This window comes from Macrobrachium rosenbergii, chromosome 46 (assembly GCF_040412425.1).
Source record: "Macrobrachium rosenbergii isolate ZJJX-2024 chromosome 46, ASM4041242v1, whole genome shotgun sequence".
Classification (NCBI taxonomy): domain Eukaryota; kingdom Metazoa; phylum Arthropoda; class Malacostraca; order Decapoda; family Palaemonidae; genus Macrobrachium; species Macrobrachium rosenbergii.
The window spans coordinates 14,258,509-14,286,008 of record NC_089786.1 but is presented as its reverse complement, the minus strand read 5'-3'; the positions used below and the strand labels follow the sequence as shown (position 1 = coordinate 14,286,008).

At 35.0% G+C, this 27,500-nt stretch overlaps 1 protein-coding gene and 1 long non-coding RNA gene across 3 annotated transcripts in view; both read right to left on the bottom strand.

Annotated features, from left to right (window-relative positions):
* Nucleotides 1–6,929: 6,929 nt before the first annotated feature.
* Nucleotides 6,930–9,625, bottom strand: LOC136830231 (uncharacterized). Its single transcript, XR_010850607.1, has 2 exons — nt 9,281–9,625; nt 6,930–7,183 (listed from the first exon to the last, which is right to left on the bottom strand). It is a non-coding gene; the product is annotated as an uncharacterized lncRNA (long non-coding RNA).
* Nucleotides 9,626–16,974: 7,349 nt separating this feature from the next.
* Nucleotides 16,975–27,500, bottom strand: part of LOC136830228 (beta-galactosidase-1-like protein 2) — a 54,457-nt gene continuing 43,931 nt past the window's right edge. For both annotated transcript variants that reach the window (XM_067089529.1, XM_067089530.1), the window contains exons 9-15: nt 25,877–25,972; nt 22,361–22,455; nt 21,516–21,664; nt 19,345–19,437; nt 18,029–18,232; nt 17,566–17,788; nt 16,975–17,168 (exon numbers count right to left, since the gene is read on the bottom strand). In XM_067089529.1, the coding sequence (XP_066945630.1) occupies nt 17,100–17,168; nt 17,566–17,788; nt 18,029–18,232; nt 19,345–19,437; nt 21,516–21,664; nt 22,361–22,455; nt 25,877–25,972 (929 nt within the window). In that variant the 3' untranslated portion in view covers nt 16,975–17,099. The remainder of the gene's footprint in view (nt 17,169–17,565; nt 17,789–18,028; nt 18,233–19,344; nt 19,438–21,515; nt 21,665–22,360; nt 22,456–25,876; nt 25,973–27,500) is intronic.

Here is a 27,500-nt window from a genome sequence, read left to right as displayed (position 1 = left end):
ACATCGAGGATTTCAAACATTGGGAAATGAACTAGAAAAAAAGATATATGTAGTCTACATTAATAAAAAATAACAATGATGGCCAAATCAAAGTCCTTCAAAAGAAGGCATCGTGCTTATCCCATACAAAATGGGAAAAAAGCACGTTAATAGAAGAAGAGTGATGACCGGTCCAAACATTCAGATCCAAGTGATCACCATAAATTTTTTTTTGGTTTTCCTTAGTGTTGTACGGTATTTTATGTCGACATATTCTATGTTAACCCTTGCGACGTAGTGACGCTGTATTTTAATTTCGTCATTCTTTTATCGTCTTCACTCTTAATCGTCCATTACATTTCTTTTGACACTGTTCAACTAGCCTATATAAGTGTCTGAAATCTCTGCAATATTCTTTTAATTGATTGTTTCATTTTTAATGTAAAATTTCTTACGTTCCTGCTTTCATTTTTTCAAAGTTTAATTACTCTTTATTGTTACAATTTTAGAGAATTATGGGAAAAATTTGTTTATGTACTTACTTGCCTAAATTGTTGTTTTTTCACCTTACCCACTTCGTTTTTATAGTTCTACATTTTTCAAAATTAATAATCTGCAGAAAGGTAAATCTACCAAGCTTTACATTGCTTAAACACTTAATTCCTTTATATATATATATATATATATATATATATATATATATATATATATATATATATATATATATATATATATATATATATATATATATAATATATAATTCTGCGTTTTCAAAATTTCATGACAAGTAAAATTTTACCACGTGCTTGCTTATCATCCTTTTTTGTTTCGTTTTAAATCTCTAATTTCAAAAACTTCAATCAAATCCTTCTTTATAATTTTTCAATTTTTAATCCAATTTATAGTAACAATCATCCATAAAATTAATGAGTCCCTTATGTGTTTTGTTTTAAAGTATTCACTATAAAAGCTCTACGTTTTTAACAAATAAAAAATCTTCCCACGCATAATTTAATGTAAGCCGCTTAATTAACCTAATGGCAGTCTTTTCTTGCTGTTTTATCTCACAACTACTAAGTGTGTAGTTATCTGTGTGCTGCTGACTCCTTACCGTCTATCTATTTGCGGTTTTAACGTCTGTGATCTCATTTTTTTTTTTACGCATTTCGACTTCGGCATCAGTGATTCTGATAATTATACAACAGGTAAATGACATCAATCAATGAATCACATTTGGACGTTCTGTAATGTAGAAGCTTGCTTTGCAAGTTTGTCCTTTAGGACTTTTCCCATATGAATTCAGGCGTATTTTGATATCAATAATAATAATTATAATTATTATAATTAGGTACAGTAATAATTATTATTAATAGTAATAACTGCCATTTGGAAGATCGAGTCCGCAAATCGCTAAATATTATAATTATTCTGAATGAACCTTTCCTGATTAGTTTTGCAAGTGTTCCTGTTTAAATTTGTGTGAAAAATAATGGTAATTTTTAATTTCAACATGAAATATCATTATATGCATTAATTCACGTAACTATAAATTTGAATATTTTACGTTCCCCTAGTCTTGAACAAGAAAAACGAAAACCTTTTCTTTAAAGATGAGCTATAGAAACAAAAAATTGCATTACAATACAAATATCCCGGGTTCCTCTGTAAGTTTACATCAGGAAAATTGTATGTAGTAAAGATAAAAGCTATAAATATTTTTAAAATTATCTTAAATTCCTTTAAAAGTTTACTAAGTAATACTACGGCAAATATTGAAATTTACACCGAAATAAAAATAACGTAGATTTTAAATGAATACTAACTACGTGTAATTATACTGCAAAAATAACAAAGTTTACCTAAAATCCAGACTATCGTAAATAGGACCATTATTGTACAGATACATATCATGCAAGAGTTAATATAATTTCTTAACACGTATGTGCGCCTGCGTCTACCAACACACACATCGCAAGCCGACTAGCGCAAAGCAAAACGCCGAAAACATCCGCTTTAAGTACCTTCTGATCGTGAAATGAACAAAAGGAATAATACCTAAGAAAGAAAGATATTAATCTGACCTCTATTCTCTCTTTTCTCAGCCTATTCAGAAAGATGAAGGGGCGGAGGGGGTGGGGGAGGCGGGGGCGGGTGGACAATCCTTTAAGTTGGAAATCAATTTAGGCTAATAATAGTAGAGCAGAATACATCGAGACAATTAACTTCAGTCGAAGACTTGAGAGAGAGAGAGAGAGAGAGAGAGAGAGAGAGAGAGAGAGAGAGAGAGAGACGGTGGTTCGACCCCCAAACTCATCGCAGAAGTAGCAGACGTCAAAAGAGCCAGCATCCTCCATCGTATAACCTAGACCTAATTGGATGAGAACTATGAAAACTGAGGCTGGAGATGCTGAGATAAGAGGAGATTTGTGGCAGATGGCGATAAACGATGATGATGATGAGTTGCTGCATTAAAACTAGTATTAATTCTAGAAACAGTCACACAGCATTAGCAAAATAACGCATACAGACCCATACTTCCAACCGATAACCATATTTTCCCCATAGGAACTATTTATTCCATAAAATTCCCTTGAATACTTTGTTCCAGATTTTGGCAAAATGCTGGAACCGATCTTGCTCCACAACTCCTCCGTGAACATGTGCATGTTCATTGAAGGCACCAGTTTTGGCTTTATGGCCGGTGCCAGTACCCTCGACATCTGCCCCCATTATGCCCCTCGAACCTAGACCCACGGTTAAGTGATGACTGAGAATGCAATTGTATTTTTGAATATGAGACTATTAATTGATTGGTTTTTTTACTGGTAATAATGTTATATTATTTACAATTACGTGTTTGCTCTAGTGATATAACAGAAATAAACGCTACGGTTACATATGCGAAGTGACAAGTAAATCATATTTTTTAAAGTCAGAAAGAGCATAGCTATAACGCCGCGACCGTATTTCAATATCGCGACGTACCAAATATCACAGAGCGCACAGCCATATTGCAGAAATTAATCAAACATAGGAAGGAAAAATCCACGACCAGCTCGCGACAACAATCATGCACAAATGAATCGGACATACAGTACAGTACCAGCCTAGTTATTTTATTGTTCTTTCGTTTGTATAGCTACTGCTACGGATAACAATGATTTTTTTATGTGCACTATGTTATATGTTTTTTTGGTTAAACAAAATAATGAGTTGTTGTTCAGTTATGTCTATTCTCAAACACCAGTAATATTAAAGATACTGGTATAGGCCTAGGTCTACTGTAGGTCTGCCAGCAACTCAGCCACTTGACCCATTTTCCTCCTCAAGATCGAATGCACTCCACAAACCAAAAGCTGAATTCACACGCTGTTATAGGGGCAAATGACACAAAAGCAAATCCAAAATACAAAAAAAAAAAAAAAAATGGAACAAGCAAGACTTATGCCGCTGACATGACGCAATTAACCATTACCGTTACCTACCCTAATGCAACCTAGCCCTAACTCGTCTTCAATTACCATAGCGCTCTAATGACATGCCTACGTTTCACCTCCTGTCACTTGATAATAAGAACGGAAGTTAAAAACAAGGTTATGTAAAGAAACGCTACTTACCAACGGCCAAGCAATTAAGTTAAAAAGCTTCCGTCACTTCCTACAATGACCAAACGGTATTCCTGATGGTTTTTAAATTATTTCGTGTTGGCCTTGATCTCACACTTGTGGATGTTCCCCAAGCGCTTGAGCTTTCACAAACTTTTCCCCTTGAACAAATTTTTTCTTCACCTCCCCTGGACTTTACTTTCATTTTGAGATATCAATGGAGTGCAATTCGTTCCGCGAACGCTTTCACTATCATACGCACGAGACTACCGTCTGGGGTCAACCGCTCGTCGTCAACAAAAGACACTGCACCTCAAAACTCGAGATACAGTAGTTTTTGTTCTTCGTTTTAAATTCAGACTAGAAATATTTTGCAGATATAGGCTACAAACATACATTCCATTACAAAGCATTTGCTTATAAATGATGCAAACTTTCTAGGAGAATTTGGACGTTTTGTTATAAAGAATACAAGTGAGCTAAAACTACAGAACTTCATTTGACTATGTTTGGCGGGAACTTCGCAACCACAGAGTCGAACATACTGGTTCGAATTAGACTACTGGTATCGGTTTCAAAGTTGAGCCTATGAGACAGCGTTACTCGATACACTATATTTTCTTTGACAGCGATCTGTACACCCAGTGACCATTTTTTAATTCATCTGATTAAAATTCAAGTCACTTAACCGTTTACTGGCTCCAGTGTGCAAAGTCTGGCGACGGGTAACAACGTCGTTTAAGCTGATGTCAGAAAATTAGAGGCTATTACCGCAATTTTTTTTTTATTTCAATATTGTTTTTATATAAATGTTTACAAACAATTAGATGTACTTTAACTTTGTCATGCTCTGGATAGACTAAAGTATCATATGTGATGAAACCTCCGACAATGAGACCTTAGCCTCAATTATTATATTATATTCAACGAGATCACTCAGTTTGCCTTCCCCATGCCTACAGAGTAGGCCGATAGGATTTGTATTTCAGTGTGAATGAACAGTGAAATATAATCAGTTTTAAGGAAATTGAATAGCTGGAGATAAAGAGACTATACAGAACGCGTGAGAGACTAAACGCAAGGACGAGGGAAGGGAGGGAGGAGGAGGAGGGAAGATGGAAGGTGAGGGAGGGGAGGGTAGGAAGGTGATGGGAAGGGGAAATGGGAGGGGAGAGTGGGGGGAAGAGGATGGAAGGGGAAGGGAAGATGGAAGGTGAGGGGAAGGGGAACGGAAGAGGGAAGAGGAAGGAAAGATGGAAGGTGAGGGGAGGAGGTAGGGAAGGGAAGAAAATGAGACGGGGATGGAGGGGAAAGAGGATTATTATTATCAAAGTAGTTTAACCAGACTACTGAGCTGACTCTCAGCTCTCATAGGGCTGGCCAGGGGAAAGAGGAGGGGGAGGGGTGGAGGAGGAAGGGGTAGGGGAGGTAAAGGGTGGGGGAGAACATAGCTAAATCAAGACTTGATCGTGTGCTCCGGAAGGGGAGGGGAAGGAAGAGAGAAGGGAAGGGGTGGACACAGCTCAATTAATATTTGACTGTGTGCTCTGGAAGAGCAGGAGGGGAGGGGATGGAAGAGGGAAAGGGAGGAGGAGGACACAGCTAAATTAACACTAGATTGTGTGCTCCAGAAGGGGGAGGGGGAAGGAGATGAAAGAGGGAAGAGAGAAGAAAGCTAAATTAACGCTTGATTATGTGCTACGGAAGGTGGAGGGAGGGGAGGGGGAAGACACAGCTAAATTAACACTTGATCGTATGCACCGGAAGGGGCGAGGGAGATGGGTGGGGGAAAGGGATTGAAGAGGGAAGTGGGAAGGGGAGGACACAGCCAAATTAACACTTGATGTGTGCTGGGGGAAGGGGATGGAAAAGGGGAGAGGGAAGGGGGAGGGGTTATATAGAAGATAGATTCTACTGAGTCAAAGAAGCTGTGAAAAATCCGAAGAGTTTCATTTAAATCCTGAGATACTGGGAGAGGTCACTGCAGGGTCAGCAGAGGTCACTGCTGACTTACTGATCATAAGATGAGTCTTCATGTTAATGAGAAAATTAGCCAAGGCTGTATACTGAGCAAGCTATAGGCTAGGTCCATCCTTTATTAAGCCTAGACCGAAGACTCAGCTAGTGTCATTCAAAACGGCTGAGCCAAGGCAAACCTAACTCTACAGTCACCTTAACTTTCATAATAATGCAGTATATTATATACAACTGAAATTAAATTTGCTTTCGCCCTAGCTATAGTTCTAGTAGCCTAGGCAGTATTGACTTAGCCTAAAAGGATTGCATTTTCCTCGCTCGTTGGGAAATTCTTCTGATCGGAATCTTCATAAAAAACTAGTTTCTCATATGACACTGACTTAAGAAAATCATACCAAGTTTAGGCTACTGTTAACTAACCTCTTTATGGGAAATGTAAAAATTAAAATGTTGAAAGTGACATTAGTGTCAAAAGCTGTTGTAATCTAAAATGTCTAGTTTTGTTAAACCCACTCAAGGAATGATATTTGTTGGGGTAATTAATTTTCAGATCATTGTATTACCAGTATATTGTGGAAATTCTTTCAGTCATAGCATTTCCTTTTTAAAAATATAGTAAACTACCATCTCTAATTATTTTTACTTAGTAAGCTAGTCTTACTTCCGCTGTAATTTTCAATATTTTCTGCATATTAAAAATAATAAATGGAGCTCGCCGGAAGTGTTTACATACTGTGCATTGTACAGGTTTTTAGGCAGAAAACTCATATGCAATGGAGTAAGTTTTATTTTATTGAATTTTTGTTTTCTTTTCTATGTCTACCTTATTGTTTTTATAGGTTGCTGAAAGAAAAGTGACATTGCTGAAGCTCGGAATCATGCCACAGCCAAACTTCAAGAAAAAGAAAGCGGAAAAGAAGGAGCCTGTTAAGAGGCGCAAGAGGATGATGACGCTGTTAAAGTAGTAGATGTTTTGTCTCAGGCAGTTCCTTATCTCAGGGTAAGTATTTCATCACCACCAGTAACATTTACATGTCATATTATCCCTGTACAGGTTAGACGTAAAATTGATTCTCACCCTTTTTCTTATATTGTATATTCTTCCTGCCGTAATTCCTGTTGTGGAGCTGTCATTAGCCAAGTTTCTGTTTTTAATGTCAAAACAAGCCGTGTAACCGCTAGCTGACATTGTTTTACAGGAATTGATCAGACACCAACTGTTTTGTAGTTGTAATAGATTACTGCCATGAGGCACAAACAAGTATTGTCATCGTAAAAAAATATGGTTCAGTTCTGGTGTTTGTGATTGTGATTGTGATTTTTCTGGTTTGGAAGTTGTTTTATTGGTATTTAAGTTCTTTAATTTCATTTTATTTTGATTTCACAGGAAATTCCGTCAGAAAAGTTCATGCAGAAGACCCTCTTCGATAAGAATATACTTTCTGATGTTTACAAAAGTGTAAACTCTAATTGAATCAGAATACTGTATGCTGTATTTTGAGCCCAAGTTGTTGCAGGGATTGCCTAGTTATTACGCCTAAGCATGAAAGGGCCATTTTTTAGTTTACTGCTGATGAAAGAATTTCGACAGCAGTTCAAAGTTTCCGGGAACAGTATCCAAACTGGAAGAGAGCAAAGAAGCAATTAATGCCCAAGGTAAAAATTTCAGTAGATTATGACGTTGCAAAATACCGTAATAGTACAGTATTAACACTCAGGTTTTGAAAAGGCTGTCTTTAGCTGACCTCTTTTACATAAAAATTTAAAGACTATTAATGAACAGTAGTTTATGTAACAATTATTCAGTTTTGGAAACAGAGTCCTGTGCCGACGATCTTTGGTATAGTAATGTTAACAAGTTTTTAAAGCAATGTATTGGGCTAATTATCATTCCTTATATATTAATTTTTTCAAAGGTCATGTTAGAGCTAAGTGATATATGGTTTCGTGGAATGTGGTTCATATGCCATTTATAACAACAGCCTTATATTTTTCAAGCAGAAAAAACTAAAAATCTGGAAACTGTTTCTGAGAAGTCTGAAGTAGTGAACAATGAATGTGGTATGAAACTATCTCCTAAGAAAACAAAAAATAAAAATAAAAGGAAGGCTGCTGTTGATAGTGGAAACAGTGTTTCACCTAAAAAGAAGAAAATTGGATGCTACAGGTGATGGCAATGAAGATAGTAAACTGCCAAAAAAAAAAAAGAGGAAAAAATCAAAGAGCGCTAAGACTTGTATAACTGAAGGGACAGATAGTATAGAAACAGAAAGTCTCCCTTCTAGTGATACTTCGGCAAAATCAAGGCCAAATTAGCTAAATGCTATTGAGCAAGTTGTGGCTAATGGGACAGCAGCTTTAAGAGCAGCAGAAACATAAAAATTGCTCTCCTGAGAAAGCAAATCAGCCTGCAAAACCAATGGGCCCATCACATCCTCCACCAAAAGGAAAATAAATTAAAAAGTCCCAGTATGATACCACAAAATTCTTGCAGAATAATAATAGTTTTACAAGTGAAGATAACGATGAATGTAAAGGTCATATGGAGAGTAATACTATTTTCCAAAGACCAGGTAATGGATTTTAATTCATAAATCAAAGAAGGGGTGGAAAAAATGTTTTTAAATGACTGAAGGGTAATGGAAATAACTCTCTGCCTTCATGGAAAGTAAGGAAGTTTGTGGACAAGAACAGTGCTAATATGATACAGTTCTTCAGGTTGGCAGCCAATGGTTAGTGTGCCCAAAGGAGAAGATGAATAGAAGCCCTCCCTCCTTCGTCCATTTTGGCTCACAAATCCAGAGGAGTATAAACCTTCATTTAGAGGGAAGAAAAATTTTGGGTAGCAGAGAGAGCTGAGTAATCTTAACAAAATACATCTGGAAAAAAAATGCTCAAAGAAGGAAGTGGGACCTCACTTATGAAACCTTCTTGGTTAATAGATCCAGAAGAACATGAGCCCCCACCAGATCATAAGAAGTTTAGTGGGAATTTTAGGGGGTGAAGAAGGTACTGACTGTAATGTTAAAATAATTTCTGTAAATACTGTAGGAAAACCATGTCTTCATTTAAAATTATTTTGTCATTTTCATTATCTTGTATCACAGAATAACTCTTATTTTCTAAAAGTGTTTAAATGACCAGTATCATTTTTCTTGTTTACAGTTTTTCTTAGTTAACCATAGAATGTCTTAGAATTGTGGTGTGTTCAGTTTAGTGACCATCTTACGTTTCTAGAGAGCTTATAAAAGTGTGTAACCCACTTATACTAAAAGCACTGGCAATTAATTTTATAGATATAGACTCCTGTTGTATGACAACTTGATTATAGAAAGACAGCAGTTTTTCATCACTAATATGATGCACAATACAGTTACAGTTTTGTCCAGTCAGTGAGCCCTTTTTCCCTCCTTTAAAGGCATTCCAACTACAGTAATCCCTCGATAACAGAGCCAAGGCTTTGTCGGATAATGGCGTAATCTGGATAACAAGTAAAAATATCTACGAGTGTGAAAACTTGAAGCAAAAAGCAATGATCTGCCTTTTTTCCCACATTTATAGCAAAATACACTAGAAATGCTAAAAAAAAGCAATGTTTTTTCTTGTATGCAAACACACAATGCAATATATTACATTTATAGATAATGAGTATAATTTTCTTTTTCCTATTTTCCTTAAACATAAATACTGTAATAAAACAACTTTTCTCTCTCACTTACCTGTGTGTGGTGCCAAAACTGCATATGTTAGCCAGCCTTTTAAAAACTTGCTATGAGGTTTACAAGTCCTCCTCCTTCGCCCCCCCAAAAAACCCTCTTCCAACTGCTGCATCATCGAGGTCTGTCTCTCACTGGATGAACCTGGCACATCAACAAAGGGAATTCCTGTTTCCTCCTCGGAAGCATCCAAAGTTTTGCCAGGAGTCTTCTCATTAGAAAGCCCATGTCGAATCTTGAATCGAAACAGCCAACCTTAGGATGCCTTAAATTCTGCAACATTATCCAAGCCTGCAAACTTCGCACCTGTAGCCTTCAATTCAGCACCGCTTATGTTCATGCCAGCAGCTAGGGAATATCAAATGCGTTTATCTATTGGGGTGTATAAATAAAAAAATAGATAATAGTTAAAATAAAAATGAGAATAGTGTAAAACAAAAATAAAAAAAAGGGAAGGAGTGTGTGTTATAAGCTTAGACATAAGTGACACCTCAATTGTTCTCTGTCTGTCTGTCTCTCTGCCACTACTGTATCTCTTCTTTTTTTTTGCTTTGTGCTTGATGTAGTTCATTACAAGTTACAATACAGTACTGTGTATAGCCTTTAATAAAATGTGCAAAAAGCATAAATGTAAAAACATAAAACAAAAAAGCTCTAAATTAAGTCACATGCCTGCCTATTCCATTCAAACCATCCCACACTGCATTCCCACCCCCTCCCACCCAGGGATGCAGCTTCCCTGCTCCACCCACTTTCCAAAACACTCTTTCTCTGACTGAGTTCTTTTTCACAGCCTTACTGCCCCTCCTCCCCAAGGTGCCAAGCCATCTGATCCCCCCCCACCACCTTAGAAAATTCTCTCTAAGCCTTCCACACATCCCATCCCCTTTCTCAGTCTCTTTACGTGTAAGCAGTGTTACCAACATTCCCTTAGGCCATGGAGCATTGCCAACCATCAGAAGCAGTTTTTCAATTTTTTTAAACTGTATACATATTATACTGCATATCTTTGGCCCCTGGTCTGATGCTCTCGGATAATAGCGAGTGTCGGATAATGAACACCTGGATAATCGAGAGATTACTTTAATGGTGTCATTTTAATAAACCACCGCCAGAAGGGCAAAAGATTCACTGATCCTTTGTCCAGCTCAAAGATTGACAAAAGTACCTTAAAAATCAAAGTCTGAGACCAAGTCACATTTTGGTCTTGAAAACAGTTCACTGGAAAGACATGCTCTTCAGTGAAATAAGTATTATAGGATAGTAAATTTAAGGAAGGTGGAGAGTTAGGTTATAAGAGACCTAAAGGAACATATGATTAATGAAAGGAAGCTATATGGTACCACAAAGTACCCTGTAAGTGATACCCTCCATGCAGGATTTAATATTCCATTATTAACACAAAAATTTATTTGTATATACACAGAGGAGCTAGTTTTTAAAAGCCAAGCAATTTTCTTTAACAATTTTCCATAGATAATGGCAGTCTACTACCAGCCTAACTTGCATATTGTAAGATTCCTAAACTGGCCAAGATGAGATCACCTGGAATGGATGCTATTTGGTATCATTGTTGCAAACCAGGAGGTCTTGCTGTTTAGTATTGTGGCTGAGTGAGGAAGGTGAAGAAGTTTTACAGTTACTTGGCTTCAGTTTTCATTGTTCATAGCCACAGGTGAGCCGGAAACCCTCAACATCCAATTACTTGCCACTATACCAGCAACCAGTTCTATGTATCTCATATTGCTATGATAGCTCATTGAAGCATCTTCATATAACACATTTTACCTTGTGCACACATCATGTCTGTGACCAATAAGTAACTGTATTGCTTGTACAGTACAACACTACTTTTATTATTAAAATCCAAAGAATGGAAGCTAGCATTAGCATGGGATAAGTAAAAAAGGAATGCTACATTAAGAAAAAGTGACAACCATTTTAACATTAAAAATTGGAACATGTTATCAGAACCAAGATTACAGGGACAACTCAAGAGAAAAAAGATCCTTGAAGCTCTGACAAGATAAGTAGGGTATAGGATAGTCAGGAGTACAAGAAAAGAAATGCCAAAGCCAGGTAGTAAAGTTAAAGACAATGGTAGGAAGGAATGGCTAGGAGAAAAAATACTCTAGATAGCGAAGTGGACGAAGAAAGATGAAATAGGTATGAACGGAGCAGGGTGAATCAAAGACAAAAATGTAGAATCTGAAATAAAAAAAAGAAAAGACAGAGAGTGGACTTATGGGGGTAGCATTTTGAAATTAACTAAATGAAGAGAAATAGTATATGAAAATAAGACTGAATTAGCATACTAGGAAAAGACTGGAACAGGCACCAATGGAAGGCTCAGAAAAATTCTTAAAATCTATACCTATAAGTTTGGCTTCGTGCCTAAAAAAATAAACAATGAAAACATTATGTATAATGAGACCGCTACATAAGTACTATGCAAAAGGAAAGACAATTTACCATGTAATCATGGTTTAAGATTCATGTAATTCAACAGATTGTATTCCTAACCATTAAGATTCCGATAATGCCATGGCAGATTATTATCAAAACAGTTTAACCAGACCACTGAGCTAACTATTAGCTCTCATAGGACTGGCCCGAAGGATTTGGATGAAATGACAAGTCTAGGCCACTGGGACCAAATAGATCATTCGGTACGATGATGAATGAATGAAAATGAAATTAAAAACTGCACAAAGGCATACGCTCTGATACTGGATCATACTCACACAATATATAATAAATAAAAAGGTATACAGTATTAAAATTCAGAATAAATTAAGTAAAATTTTAAAATTTGGTTGTTTTAAAATTCATTAGACGCCTAAGGGTTTTCGTATTTTTATTATTTACTTACTTTTATATCTTATCAGTTAAATCGCAGCTCCTCATGAACATTAAAATTGGTATTACTGAAAATGTAGGAGATTCTGACAAAATTTCCTTCACTGATCTACTTCCAAAATTTGATAATCGCTGCAGGTTATATTTTGGACATTCACACAATACATTTGCCAACACTGGATTTTATCTGTTTTAGTTTATTATTTTCAGGTTCTTCATGCCATATTTTTTGCCATTTACTTACAATGTTTGTTTTTATATATCTTATATAGCCATTAATAGGGATGTTTACATTATCTCTTGTCATGTGGACCGCTTCTTTAGCTGCATTATCATCCTCTTCATTTCCTTTAATCCCTACATGGGCAGGGATCCAACAAATTGATCAATATTTTTTCCATTATTATACAATTTATGGAATGAAAACTTAATTTGTTGCACAATATTATCTTTTAGCTTGTAACTTTGAATGGCTTCTACGGCGCTTCTGGAGTTGCTATAAATCACAAAATTATTGAATGATGCCTCTTTAATTATTTTTATGGCTGATGCTATTGCACACAACTCAGCTGCAAATGCCGAGGCATTATCAGGTATAGAGAACTGATAAGTTTTGTCTTGGGACACTGCAGCATATCCCACTCCATATTGAGACTTAGATCCGTCTGTGTATATTGTGTAATGTGGACCTTTTCGAATTATATGTTCTACTGCATGTTGACTATGGTGTTCTGGGGCACATGAGTTAACTCTTTGATAAATATTTTAAGTGTGTGCAAATTTTCATTTTATTCATATTCCAAAGGGAAGGTAATTTTACCATCGAATGTATCGTATATTTAAATTCAGTGACCCGAACAATCTGCTAGATCTAATTGGGAAAGGTGGTAAATGATTGTTAATAAATACATCTCTTATTTCAAATAATTTTTTGGTTGGAGAATCACTTGTCTGAATTCTCAGGGCACTCTTCATTGTTACAAACTCTATGGAGAGAGAGAGAGAGAGAGAGAGAGAGAGAGAGAGAGAGAGAGAGAGAGAGAGAGAGAGAGGGGTAGTTCACCACATTCAACTTGTAAAGATGACTTTGGTGATGATCTAAAGGCTCCTGAACATAATCTAAGGCCTTCATTGTGAAGTGGGTCTAACGTGTTTAGCGTTGCGTCTGCTTTATAAATGTTATACTGAGGGACATAATTGGCGGGTTCATTTTGTAATAATAAAATTTAATATTGGGAAATGATCACTGGTATGCAAGTCATCAACTGTATTCCAATCCAATCTGCCTACTATATTTGTCGTACATAGAGTTAAGTCTACTGAGGAAAATGCTCCATGTTTTTGAAAAATATGTGCCGATTTTGTTATCATTTATACATCACATGTCTTTTGAATCTATGAATTCTTCTATTTTAATCCCTGCGCTATTTGAGTTTGTACAATTACAGTCCCATATCGGATTGTGAGCATTAAAATCACCTACTATTAACGTAGGTTCTTTGTCATTGTTAAATAATTCTTTAAGTTTATCAGTGTCGTAATTTTTATTAGTTTGGTTGTATAGATTATAAATTACATAATTATCCATTTTTATTCGTATTCTAATACTCGATATTTGCAAGCCAGTAAAGTTTACAGGTACTTTGTCATAAGATACTTTGTAATGTACATATATAGCAGTACCTAAATTTCCTTCTTCCTCGCTAGATGTAGATGCTAAGGTATATTTACCTATTGTTCATATTGTTTTGTTGACATGTTGTAAACACAATATCATTGGTTTGTTTTCTTTTAGAAATCTTTGTATTTCTCCTAGGTGTAATCCGGTCTGTACACCATTTACGTTCCATTGTATAATATAGCTACTGAAAATATTATGTTAAAGCGGTCGAGTTTATCTTTCTTTTTTTGTATTATCAACTTGGATTTTTCCTGATGAATTTACTCACGACGTTCATTTGTTTTTCTTTATAATATACTAAGTGTGCAATCACATGCAACCTTTTTCATAGGTACTCAAATCTGTGGTCTCTTTTTTTCTATATTTCATATTTCTTATAATGTTTGTTAAACCATCTTTTGTTATGTTTTTGTTATTGTTGCATAATTCAATGAAACAATAATTACAGCCACATGTATTATCATGTATATTTCTTTTTTCATTTGTTCTTGTACCAATTACTGGAGGTGGAGTAATCTCTTCTTCCTTGACATAATCATTGCATCTATGGTATGCTTCTGTTTCACTTCTTCATTGTTTTTGATATCTGCTTTCATAGGTTCTGTTCACAGGCTAATTTGCATACAGTAACATATTTGCCCTACTGGGTCTCAATGTGATGTCCAGGGGCTTGTTACTTGGCAGTGTATAATTGAGGATACCCTATATGCTGAAAGGACATATTCCAGTGGTAATCAACTAGCATACTGTACTGTTAAGTGTGTAAGACAATAGTTCAAATGGGCTTTGGCATTAATCGAAACAGTGCAGCTTTCATAGGCAATCAGTTGGAGGACAGTGGCAGAAAACCACACTGGATGATTGATTTAAACACTGCTTAGCTTAACAGCCTACATTTCATAAATGAACGAAATAAGACTAAAAAGGTGAAAATAAATGTTTACACCTTTCAAATATAAAGTGCAAATATTTACATCTATCTTTTCTGTTTTTACTCTGTATCCACAATCAATTCTTTCTTGTATGTCTATAGTACGAAATGACTGCCTGTACCTCTTACATCTATTGTGATCACTATAAAGTATTTGCACTATTTTTGTGATTAACTAGTGCATCATTTATTAGTCCTGAGCTATACCCTCGACACTTTGCTTTTTTTTTTTACTGAGCTCGCTTTAATAATGTCAATTTATGTTTTCACACAGACTAAACCTAACATTTTCGCCCAAGACCGCTTACCTGGAGGTTTAAAAGTATTTACGTGTATTAGTGGAGTCGCAAACCATCAAAATCCACTGAAAACCTAACGATGAAATCCTCAGACCCCTAAAGAATCTCTTATTGAGCAATTCTACTGTTAACCAGACCACCAAACTAAATTCTTAGATCCCTCAAGAATGCACAAGCAAACTATCATGGTGATTGACTTTTGTAGTGTTAATCTATTGTGTTGCTTTTATGGGTGATCTTCAGGATTATCAGAGGCAATGTAACTTCGACAGTCACAGTAACGTTTATTTGACTACTAGCTGACCAACGCTGCGCTGCCGGGATAACTCTGAATGACAACTGATAGATTTTCTCTCTCTTTCTCTCTCCAACTCTCCCTCACTTTTTCCCTTTTCTCCTCCCTAACACGCCCTCTACTCTCTCTCTTACTTCCTCTCCCTCTCACTCTCTCCCTCTTTTCTCTCTCCAACCCTCCCTGTCTCTTTTCCTCTTTCTTCTCCCTAACACCCCCTCTATTCTCTCTCTCACTTCCTCCCCACCCCTCTCTCTCTCACTTTCTTTCTCTCTCCAACCCTCCCTGTCTCTTTCCCCTCTTTCTTCTCCCAAACACCCCCTCTAATCTCCCTCTCTCACTTCCCTCCCTCTCATTCTCTCTCACTCTCCTCTCCCTCTTTCTTTCTCTCTCTCTCCAACCCTCCCTGTCTCTTTCCCTCTTCCTTCTCCCTAACACCCCCTTTACTCTCTCTCTCGCACTTCCTCACCCTCTCTCTCTCACCATTTCCCAACCCCCACCCCATCTGGTGCAATTAATGTCTTACCCCCACAGTATTCTTTTCCAGATAGGAAGTCACATGTATACCGAAATTAGGTATGATAAATTCTTAAAGTTACTAAGTCTACCGGCGTAACCAGCCCCGCTTCAGGGAAGCCCTTCCCCGCCCATCCTTTGGTGCCCTTTGGTGCTAGTAATGTCTTACCCCCACAGTGCTGATTTCTAGATAATAAGTCATATGTACACCAGGTTTGGTTGAAATTGCTCAATGCACTCCAGAGTTAGTGTGGCACATTCACACTCATACATACATTTTTATATATATAGATGGAAGAGGACTAGATTCAATGATTTATTGAAAAGGCTCATGCAGCTGTATTTCGAGGCCTTCACGTGCATTGATAAGAAAGTAGAACAACCAGACCACATGTACATTTTCTGATGCATTCTGTGATTTGGATGGTCATTGACAGAAATATGATTTTCCATTCCCGTGTGATCTTTATTTATGACAGCCTAAGAGCAGTGATGTGTTAACATCATCACAGATAGAAAATGATGTAACATGTAACATTAGTATAGCATAGGTTTTGATTTGTATGAAATTTAGACTATCGAGAAGGGCACTAAGCACTTTCGGCGATTCTGTGGTTAAGGTAATGAAAAGACGGACTTGGGGTGTTGGAGAGCTTGATAAAGAGATCTAGAAAATAAAGGATCCTAAGGTGGAACTGGCAGAAAACCCCACAGTTTCCTAAGAAATAATAGTTAGAGAGGTTGGACACCAAGACTGAAGAAAGGAAGCGGGAATGGAGGTAAAGTAAAAGCTAAAAAGGGTGCAGTTAGCGGCCAAAAGGACACTGCAAACACTCTTTAGTAATGCCTACAGTGCACCATGTGAGGTGTACCTAACGGTAACATTCCCCAACGGGGGTTATAGTTTGGGATGGTAATGGAAATAATCAAAATAAGCATGGGCAAACATCTGGGCTATGAAACTGACACTTGATGGTTTGGATGGAGATATGTTGTCGAAATATCAGACAGTGATCAATCTCAGCTGACTGATTTATACAGATTTCAAGTGAGGAGGATTGAGAAACTAGCATTGATATCGTAGCAATGGCACAAAAATGATGAATGAAAAATGTGCAATTTATGAAGTATGTTTATTGTTTAAACAAAAATTACCAACACATGTTGAGTTCATATTTGCTAAAATCCAGATAAACCTAGAAGAACTCATTCTAAAGGCGCTAGTATGCTGCATACCACTGCCTTCAGCCAAGGATAGGAGCTGCTGTGAAGATGAATTCACTGCTTGGTGTATACTGCTCAAATGCAGTAATCTGTATAAGAAGACGGTAACATAAACATGAAAAATCAGATTCAAGTAGTTCTCGAAATTTCTTTTACTTTACAGTATATGTGACATATTTTCAAGCAGCACCAAGAACCTCCAGTTTATCCCACTTTGATTTTAGTTAGATATTAAATGCATTGCTCCTCTGCATGTTAAACGTAGGTTTTGTCAGCTTTTGTGATAATCATGTTAGATACCGTTACACAGTTCCCATTGCACTGTATTTCAAATAAGTGTTTAAACATGGAACTGTTAGAGCAGAAAAAAACTTTAAAAAGGCATAAACTTAAAAATGCATAATTTCAACTGATATGATCACAGCTCTTCCACATTATTACTTATGTAGATTATACAAAAAAGATTACTCGACTTGTGTAACTTGCCTTGTTCTGCCCGATTCGAAGTAAAGGGCCTGGAACATACAGAGTCCTAGTAGGTCCTTCCTTCCAGTATTTACCAACGTTAAATCCATTAATGAAAACGACTCCTTTATTCCATCCACTCATGTCAAGGAAGGTGTCCTTTGGAGCTTCTGTGATTTCAAAGACCCCACGATACATGGCAGGGGTTTCTAAAGGACCTTGAAAAGGTTGCCAACCAGTGTAGCTGAAATAATCCAGCTTTATTCCTTAGAAATCGCTATACTTGATTAAAGTTAAAGTGTTCCACGGGAAACTGCAGAATTAGCTATGTAAGAGTCAAATGGCAGTATTCCACAGGAGACTAACGCTTAGATTAAGAATTTGTAAGTAGATGAAGACTAAAGGTTAGTGATGGAAAATGCACTTTGCACCAAAGACTAATGTCCAGTATCAAAAGCAACAAGAAATGCAACTGGATACTTACTTTTCAACCTGCTTTCCTTTCATTTCCAGTGCATGGATGACCCACTCGTCAATCTGAATACCATCAATGAAAACTGAGCCTTCCCAAATGCCTTTCTTTCCACTGAAATAATCAGGGCCAATAAAGTTGCTCCTCGCAAAGTTTTCAACCATAATAGTCACTTCAGCCACTTTGTCACTGCCAGGGATGTCTAGTTCTTGGTCTCTACGTGGGTGTCAAATAATTACCACTTTAGCTTTATGGGCAATTATAAAATTACACACAGAACTAGAATATAAATCAATGTAGAGGTTTAAAAGATTTTTATATTCAATAGAATATAAATATTCTTTGAAACTTGCAAAAGACATTACAAGTCTAGTCCGAGATACTAACATATTTACTTTAGTGACAATCTTTAGTGTACTACAAAAATGCTGTAACTAAAAATATTCACACAAAAAATCAATAAGGTTACATTCCATTTTCTTGCTGATTTAATTCTTGCAAACACTTCAGACCAATGATTAGTGATAATGTACGAATGCTGATAAGAGTTGCTGAAGTGAGTTTATTAATAAAATTTATTCCTTTGGTGAACAGAATATGAATGATATAACCCAAACTCTAAAACAGTGTACTACTTAGGGTGGACAGAATTCCAACATGTACTCAAACAAAAAACATCACTTGGTCTTTCTGATCAGATCTGAGATCCCAAAGTCAGGGTTATATTTTGCTAAAGTGCGTATTGGGATTCTGCCAACACCAGAGTATTTTTTCAAATCTATAAATTATATATATATATATATATATATATATATATATATATATATATATATATATATATATATATATATATATATATATATATATATATTAAATCTATAAATTATATATATATATATATATATATATATATATATATATAATATATATATATATATATGTATATATATATATATATATATATATATATATATATATATATATATATATGTATCATGAAAAGCATAGTATCACTCATAGCATGTTCACTACAAGAATCAACTGTACTGGTCACGAACTCGTCTCAACATCTCAAGTCTCCATCAAAGACAAAATTATATTAAACATTCATTATGAGAAAAAGTAATTGCTGGGGGAAGCATCCAAACAAAGGATAAAGCATGGTGACATGAGAGGAAGATTCTAAAAAGTGCAAGGTTTTAACTAGAACAGCAGTAAAGATTTTTAAAAACACTGTGGATAAATTTACATTCAACTCTTGTATGTAGATGTATATAACAGAGCACAGGAATATACATTTGCATATTTACATATTTAGTTGACCTTACTTTCCATTCCAGAAGCCAAACCTACTGACATCATCACCAGTGCTGTAAGGCTTGGTCATCACAACACCATCAACCAAGACCTGAGCTAGGTCCCTAGGTAATATAGGAAAAGGATAAAGATAGAAAAATATTGTCATTAAATGGAGACTATTTAACAGATAAAATAAAGTAACTTCCTGGTAAAGAATATGAAGTGACAGATGTTCTAGTCATTTATTTGAAAGGGGTTTGTCCTAGCTTAATTAGTTAAAAATGAATAAGATGGTGACCGTTGCTTCAAGTAGTAGAACTAATTCATTCAAGGCAAATGGCTGACTGGCAAAAATACATGTATTGAAATTTGTGGTATGCAGAGGAATGTAAAAGGGCTAAATGATTGGCACACCAACTGAATATTTCGAATCAGGGGAACATCTAAGCAACTACTCTGGGGAGAAAAGGAAAGTGTGCTGGAGGGTGACTAAAACACACTGCTACGATGCCAGTCTTCCGATTAAGAAAGCTCAGCAACGCATTTCGGGCAAAACTTCAGTGGCTGACCTGCAAGATATGCCATACAAATTTGGTACATAATTCCTTCAAACATTCATTGAGCAGACTACAGGATTAGTAACCTCATCCTGGTATTCGACTACTAAGAAACGGAGGGTAACACCTTACTATTATATAGTATATGAGCATTATTTGGCAGTTGAAATATGAAAACGACACTGATTGGTCTTTTTTTTTTCTGGAACTTTCCCTTGTCAAGGGAAGCAAACACTCACACTGTATATATATAAATATGTAATGTATATGCATATGTACAATATATATATATATATATATATATATATATATATATATATATATATATATATATATACTGTAAATATATATCTATATATAGTATATATATCTGTATATCTATTTATCTATATATATATATATATATATATATATATATATATATATATATATATATATATATATATATACAGGAATATATATATAAGTCGGAAAATGATTGGTCTTTTTTTCTCTGGAACTTTCCCTTGTCAAGGGAAAAAACACTCAAAATATTGAAAAAATTTATAAAAATGCGACAGAGCCTGAAAATAAACTGGTTTTCTCCCCTCCTTATAGGAGAAACCTCCTTATAGTGAACCCTCCCAGTGGCTACAGCTCCCTAAACCGGTTTTCTCACCTCATTATAGTACTTACGGCACTGTAATCCTGGTTACGGCACCATAACTAGGATTACAGCACTAGAACTCCAGAACATCAGCCATAACCTGGAACTGATTTTTGACCTCATATCTGAAAAACCTCCTTATAGTACAGAACCTCCCAGTGGCTCAACTCCCTAAAACCAGTTTTCTCACCTCATTATAGGGACTACCTGTATATATATTACACATAACATTACAACTACCTGTATTTATAGACATACATATCTGAAAAGCATACATACATTTATATATACTATATATATATATATATATATATATATATATATATATATATATATATATATATATATATATATATATACATACACACACCACCCATACACATAAACACACACACACATATATATATATATATATATATATATATATATGTATATATATACATATATATACACGTATATTTGTATATATATATATAATATATATATATATATATATATATATATATATATATATATATATATATATATATATATATATATATATATATATATATATATATATATATATATATACTCATGATAACGATACAGAGAACAGTTCCATTATGATAGATAAGGCAGTTTCTAGGTAAGGGGAAGCTTTTCATTCCGGTAGATGACTTTCATAAGTTTTGGTGAAATTATTCGTTAATGGACACCAGTCCCGAAAATAAGAGATCACGTTCAAAAAAAGTTAGCTTTTTGCAAGCAGTCCTAATATTAGAAATAAAACAATAGTCCTAATATTATAAGTAAAACAGTAATCCTAATATTAGAAGTAAAACAATAGTCCTAATATTATAAGTATAACAATAATCCTAATATTAGGAGTAAAACAATCTTGTATCACTGTATAAATAAAAATGTCAGATAATTCTCGTTATGAATTGTCAAATCATAAAGCATATCTTTCTTCACTGTACAAAGAATTTAAAACTGAAGACAACTCGCTTCTCACCTTACATGATTCGTGATGAGTAGCTTCGAGGTGGGTGTCAAGTACGCATTCGTCGTGTATGAGATGTACCCGTGGGATTGGCCGTTATTGTCATTGATAGGTAACTGTTCCATACTGCATGGCCCATCGGTGACTTCCACACTCGTTTGCTGCCGAGTCAACATGCATTTTAAGGTACTTTAAATTTGTTGTGAGAAAGAGAAACATAAAAACAAGTTACAGTAGATCGTTTTATCTGGGGGAAGAACGATGCTTTTGTCTTATTTATTCGTTTCCAATATTATGAAAAGTGTTCACATACATATGGAATAAGGCAAACGTCTATTGTCAGAAAGTCCACCACTGATTTAAAAAGTACATCTTTAACTTGTGATAATGCCTGAAAAGGAAAGAAAGGGCAGAACTGGGGAAGTACAGCAAAAACTGGCAAAAATAACAAGCAACAACGTCAGTCATAAAGATGGTCATGATTGCACTGTAGATTAAAAAAATAATTCAATGAGTAATGGATAACCCTTAACTCCGGGAACTTTCATAAAAGCTCTTAACAAACTGCCGTTATCAACGGGACAAGCAAATGCACACTGCCAACAACAGAGTCGCCTGATAAACTTCAGGAATGATTCTCTCTCAAAAGGTTGCTCCAGGAATTATGAGGTGCTTGTGGTAACCGAAGGGAAACCCATATTTTGTGCAGCAAAATCGACGAAAGGTCCTTCACATGGTCAGTGTCTCTTGAGAAATATTAAAAATGATGACACGAATTTTCAAAAAGAAGACTCTCCGCATTCTTTTTGAAAGAATAATGAGAGTACTTACAAAAACGAAGGATTGTCCCCATTTACCTGTGCCAGCAAAGTTGGAAAATCCAGGTGCTCTGTAATGGCTACATTATCATAAGCTATTTTTTCTCGCTGAGGCGGTTTTTCTGGATGATCAACTGAAAAAAAAAAGTGTTGACTCGTTACTCTACGTAACATTTATATTGTCATTACTATGCATCGTATTGATTATTATCATGCAGGTATGGAAATCGTCTAAAGTATTAGCTTTTTCACAATAATGATTAATAAAACAACAAAAATCTTTCTTATCATTAACAATCTAAAAACAAATTTATATACTTTAGGTACTATCGAAAAGTTGGAATTTTTAGAACATTATATAACAAAAATAGTTGGAATAAAAAAATTTAGTAAGTTTTGGTTATAAATGAAAGTAAATAACTATCTCAAATATAAGAAAGATGTTCATTCGCCCATTATCAGGCAAACGCAGAACACCGGTGAATTAATTGTCACTTGATTTCGCAAGTTGACGCCTGACATTTAAATGATATGGGTGTTTCGACACTGCACCAGTTCCAAAATTAACTGATGAAATGAGAGAGTTTGAGTGTGTGTGTGTATGCGTTTGATAGCACCACCATTTTGTTCTCTTCTTTCGAATGATTTGGTTCCCTTTCCACGTTCTCAAATTTTAATGACAAATAACAATACAACATCGTTGATTAATAATAATAATAATAACAATAATAATAATAATAATAATAATAATAATAATAATAATAATAATAATAATTATTATTATTATTATAATAATGATAATAATAGTTCTAAAGGGTCCACAATAATATAATTGTTAAAGGCTCGTGTAAAATTTATAAAAGCTTTCGAACCTTACTCTGGGTTCATCTTTTTTTTTTGACTGAAGATTATATTAACCAAGAGTAGGGTTCGAATGCTTTTATAAATTCCACACGTACCTTTAACAATTATATTACTGAGGACCCTTTAGAACATTTATGAACGCTCGTGATAGAGAGTTTTTCTTCCATATAATAATAATAATAATAATAATAATAATAATAATAATAATAATAATAATAATAATAATAATAATAATAATAATAAAAAACCCCTATAGTGACCTCAAACTTTTTATGTCTCTTCCTTCCATCGTTCCCTGAACCCTTCCCCCCTTTAGCCCGGGGCACCAAAAAGGTCAGTCATGTCAACCAAGGTCTAGACCTTGATGTCAACGACCTGACAGCTGAGCTGTCACTTAGGGTCACGCCTCTCCCCGCTCGACTGATCCGGAAAATCGAGAGCTTTTCAGAATTGGAAATTCAAGACGGAACTTTACGGCTGTATATTCTGAGGCATTCACTGCGAGCGTGATACCGTCAAGCTTTTTCTAAAGGAGGAATAATATAACATGAAGGACGGCAGAGGCTGATTAACTGACATTTGTTCATTAAGTGAATGTATCATTTGAACACGCTTTTGACTTTTTTAGGATCATGCCACTAAAAATATCGTCAAGTAACCAATGCTGGTGACAATATTGCATGGTATGCATAATGGTGCTTGCGCGATATCACACATACTGAGATATACTACTCTTCAATCTTGCATAAAAGCAAAAAATCCCACATATATATATATATATATATATATGTATATATATATATATATATATATATATATATATATATATATATATATATATATATATATATATATATATATATCATTTACTTGGTGCAAAGTGTGACGACTTTTTCAGTATTTTGTCGCAAAATTCCTGCATGAAGCAGGCAACAAGGGTACCAAATGGTCCTGATCCTCGTACGTTGAAATTGCAACATGTGCGTATTTTTAGTTTGCCAGTGATATCAATGTAAGATGACAAAAATCTTTTTGCGTGATACATTCTTGAGAGCTACTAAGCTGGAAAGAGAACCTTTAAAAGAAACGTACGAGTTTCTAATCTGTCAGACATCTGTCACTCCTTTGCGTATTTATAGAAATGTCTGACGACAGATGGAATCACGAGATCTGTCAGCTTCAGTTTTAAACTACATCCCTGACATTCACGAAGACCTCAGTCTCGGCCTAAGGCCTGTGTAAATATACTTTTTATCATATATATAATATATATATGCATATATTTTATATATATATATATATATATATATATATATATATATATATATAATGTATATATATATATATGTAATGTATACATAAAACATTAGTACTTAGCGTCCCCATTCCCAGAATGCATTACTATTTACCATCCAAGAGGCAGTGATACTGACTTTGGTGACCTGTAAACAGTTTCGCTGAAACTAACGACCAGAGAGAGAGAGAGAGAGAGAGAGAGAGAGAGAGAGAGAGAGATACAGTTAGTCTCTTATTATGAAAACAAATATTAACATTTTCCGTATTTTCATCAGGCACTTTAATTACGCTCAGTGCAAGAGTTAATTTTCAATGTATTTGCTTTAAAATTGAGGGCTTTTGCCCATATCATGCTCAGCAAATTACTCGAAAGATCTCTCACAACTCCAAGTGCCCTGGAAAGACCCGGCGGCGCAAGCGTCATTTGGTTAAAATGAGGCCCAAAAGCCGACAGTAGGTTAGGTTACAGGAAAGGACGGCTCAAAAGAATGAAGTGAATTAGCCTTAACATCTCTCTTGTGAATGGACTTAATTCCCCTACAGGGTGTTATTCAGCTTGGCGAGTACCTTGCTCTCTTAATATACTTAATACATACATCTCTCATTGTTTATGTGGCTTATTTGCCATATACCGTATCTCTCCTTCTCTCTAATCTGCCCCATATCTCTCCTATCTTTAATGTGTACGTGTTTCCTCTCTTTCTCATCTTCTGTCTACCTTATACACGCCATTCTTTCCTTGCGTATATCTGTCAGTCTATATAGCAGTATTTGGCAATCATTGTGTGGTGTGGGAGTACAACTGGTATTTATTGGCGTCTATAGTAGCACGATAAAGATGTCCCTGTTGAAATTTATGTTGTTGTTGCTTTTTTTTTCGTGGTACTGTATCCTAGATTGGTTTTGATTCTCTCGTTCAGCCTGTCAGACTGAATTAGATTACGAACTAATTCTCCACTGATTATTACTTGGAATATCTCTATTTACCATTAAAACACAGAGCCCTTTTGTTGAGTAAGCTCTAGAGTGGTGATAGGGTAACAAAGTCATCCCAAAATAGTGGATGATAATCGGGAGGGAAACATACAGCCGCTGCCTCTAAGAGGAAGAGGTATAATTTCATGTATGTATGTATGTATATATATATATATATATATATATATATATATATATATATATATACTGTATGTATATATATATATATATATATATATATATATATATATATATATATATATATATATATATATATATATATATATATATATATATATATATATATATATATATATATATATATATATATATATATATATATATATATATATATTACATACATATATATGTACATATATACTTAATATATCACATTCATATGCAAGGTCCTGTACTTACCAACTCCCTCTAAAGGATTGTATTTTGCTATAATGTCCTTAGCAACTGTGTACTTCTCAGTGTAGTCTCCTGCTTCGGACAATGGAGCATCATAGTCTGTAATACGCAGATATAATTAAAATCAATAAAATTGCTGAATAAGCGAATAAAATTCACGGATAATTAAATGCATCACTAAAGAAACCAGCTAAATAACTAACTGTAACCAACACCGGCTTATCTATAAAGCAAGGATTTAAGCAGACGCACTGCATTTTTATTTTCTGGCTTGTAAAGAATTCATATATTATACAAAGTTTATCAGAAACCTTCTGCTCACATATGATCATATGTGGGTAGGAGATTTCTGATTATTATTATTATTATTATTATTATTATTATTATTATTATTATTATTATTATTATTATTATTATTATTATTATTTGAATTAAACTTAACGAGATAGCGGAGTCACATTTCGAGATCCTCACTGGGCTCTCCCCCAGGATCTGTTCTTAAATGAAGGTGCAAACTGGAAAAAAGGTGGCAGAGTTGGACAGCTAAGTAGGAAGAGATGAACGGAAGGGAGCAGAGGAATGAAGAAAGCAATGTACACGTAGCCTCAGAAGGAACTCTTCAAAGAACCTTCAGCACAGTCTACAGTATGCCATGTATGGTACGCTGTAAGCCAAGATCCTTATTGAAAGCGATTTTCATACAGTGCCTGCTTGCAAAATATTTTGTAATTATTATCATTTTTCAATGATAATAATTACAAGAATAAATATATCAGATTCACAACGTTTTCTTCTTACTTAAACACTAATTTTTATGTATGTGAGATTTATATCAGTGTTAATGATTTTCATCTATATTTTACGATTTCATTTGCGAGTTTTTACTAGCCAGTTCTGAGAGGAAAATATGTAAGAAAGCAAAATTAAGACTGTATCTGCCGCATGTAACCCTGCCACGTCCGTCCATGTAATCGATGGAACGGAGGGTGATGAATTAAAGTCAAAGGTTCTTTATACTCCCATATATTAATGACAGACAGACAGTAACGTGAAAGTGGATGGAAGTCCCACGCTTGTCACACTTCAGCGGCCAGCGCGTTGTCACATATAATTGAGATGTTGTCACGATGCATAATCAAGCTAGTGGTCTTACAGTAAGTATAATGGTTAAAGCATTGATGCAGGATAAATGATAAAGTGAGCATGATTCTCCTGTAAAACAACGATAAAGTAAATGTACATGGGTGCATGTAAGCTGTACATAATATATGTACTGTGCAACAGTAATGATATTTGATATCTACACAAAGACTTTAATTACTACTTCTTATCGCCTTCACATCAATTAAAGACACAAATAACAACGACGTAACTCAAAATAACATCAAACACGATAACTTGCAGTACTCTGATGTACTTGGACTCAACGCCTTCAAGATTTAACCAGATCTCTCAGACCAAAGTCAGTAACGATAACACTAACTTGATCAACTTACCAAATTCTGCTTAGGCTGACAGCTAATGGCGATTATTGTGATTAACCAGTGACATGGCCAACAAATTAATAAATGTATATAATTCCAACAAAGACGCTCTCCTCCACCTGTATGTAACATGTATATAATAC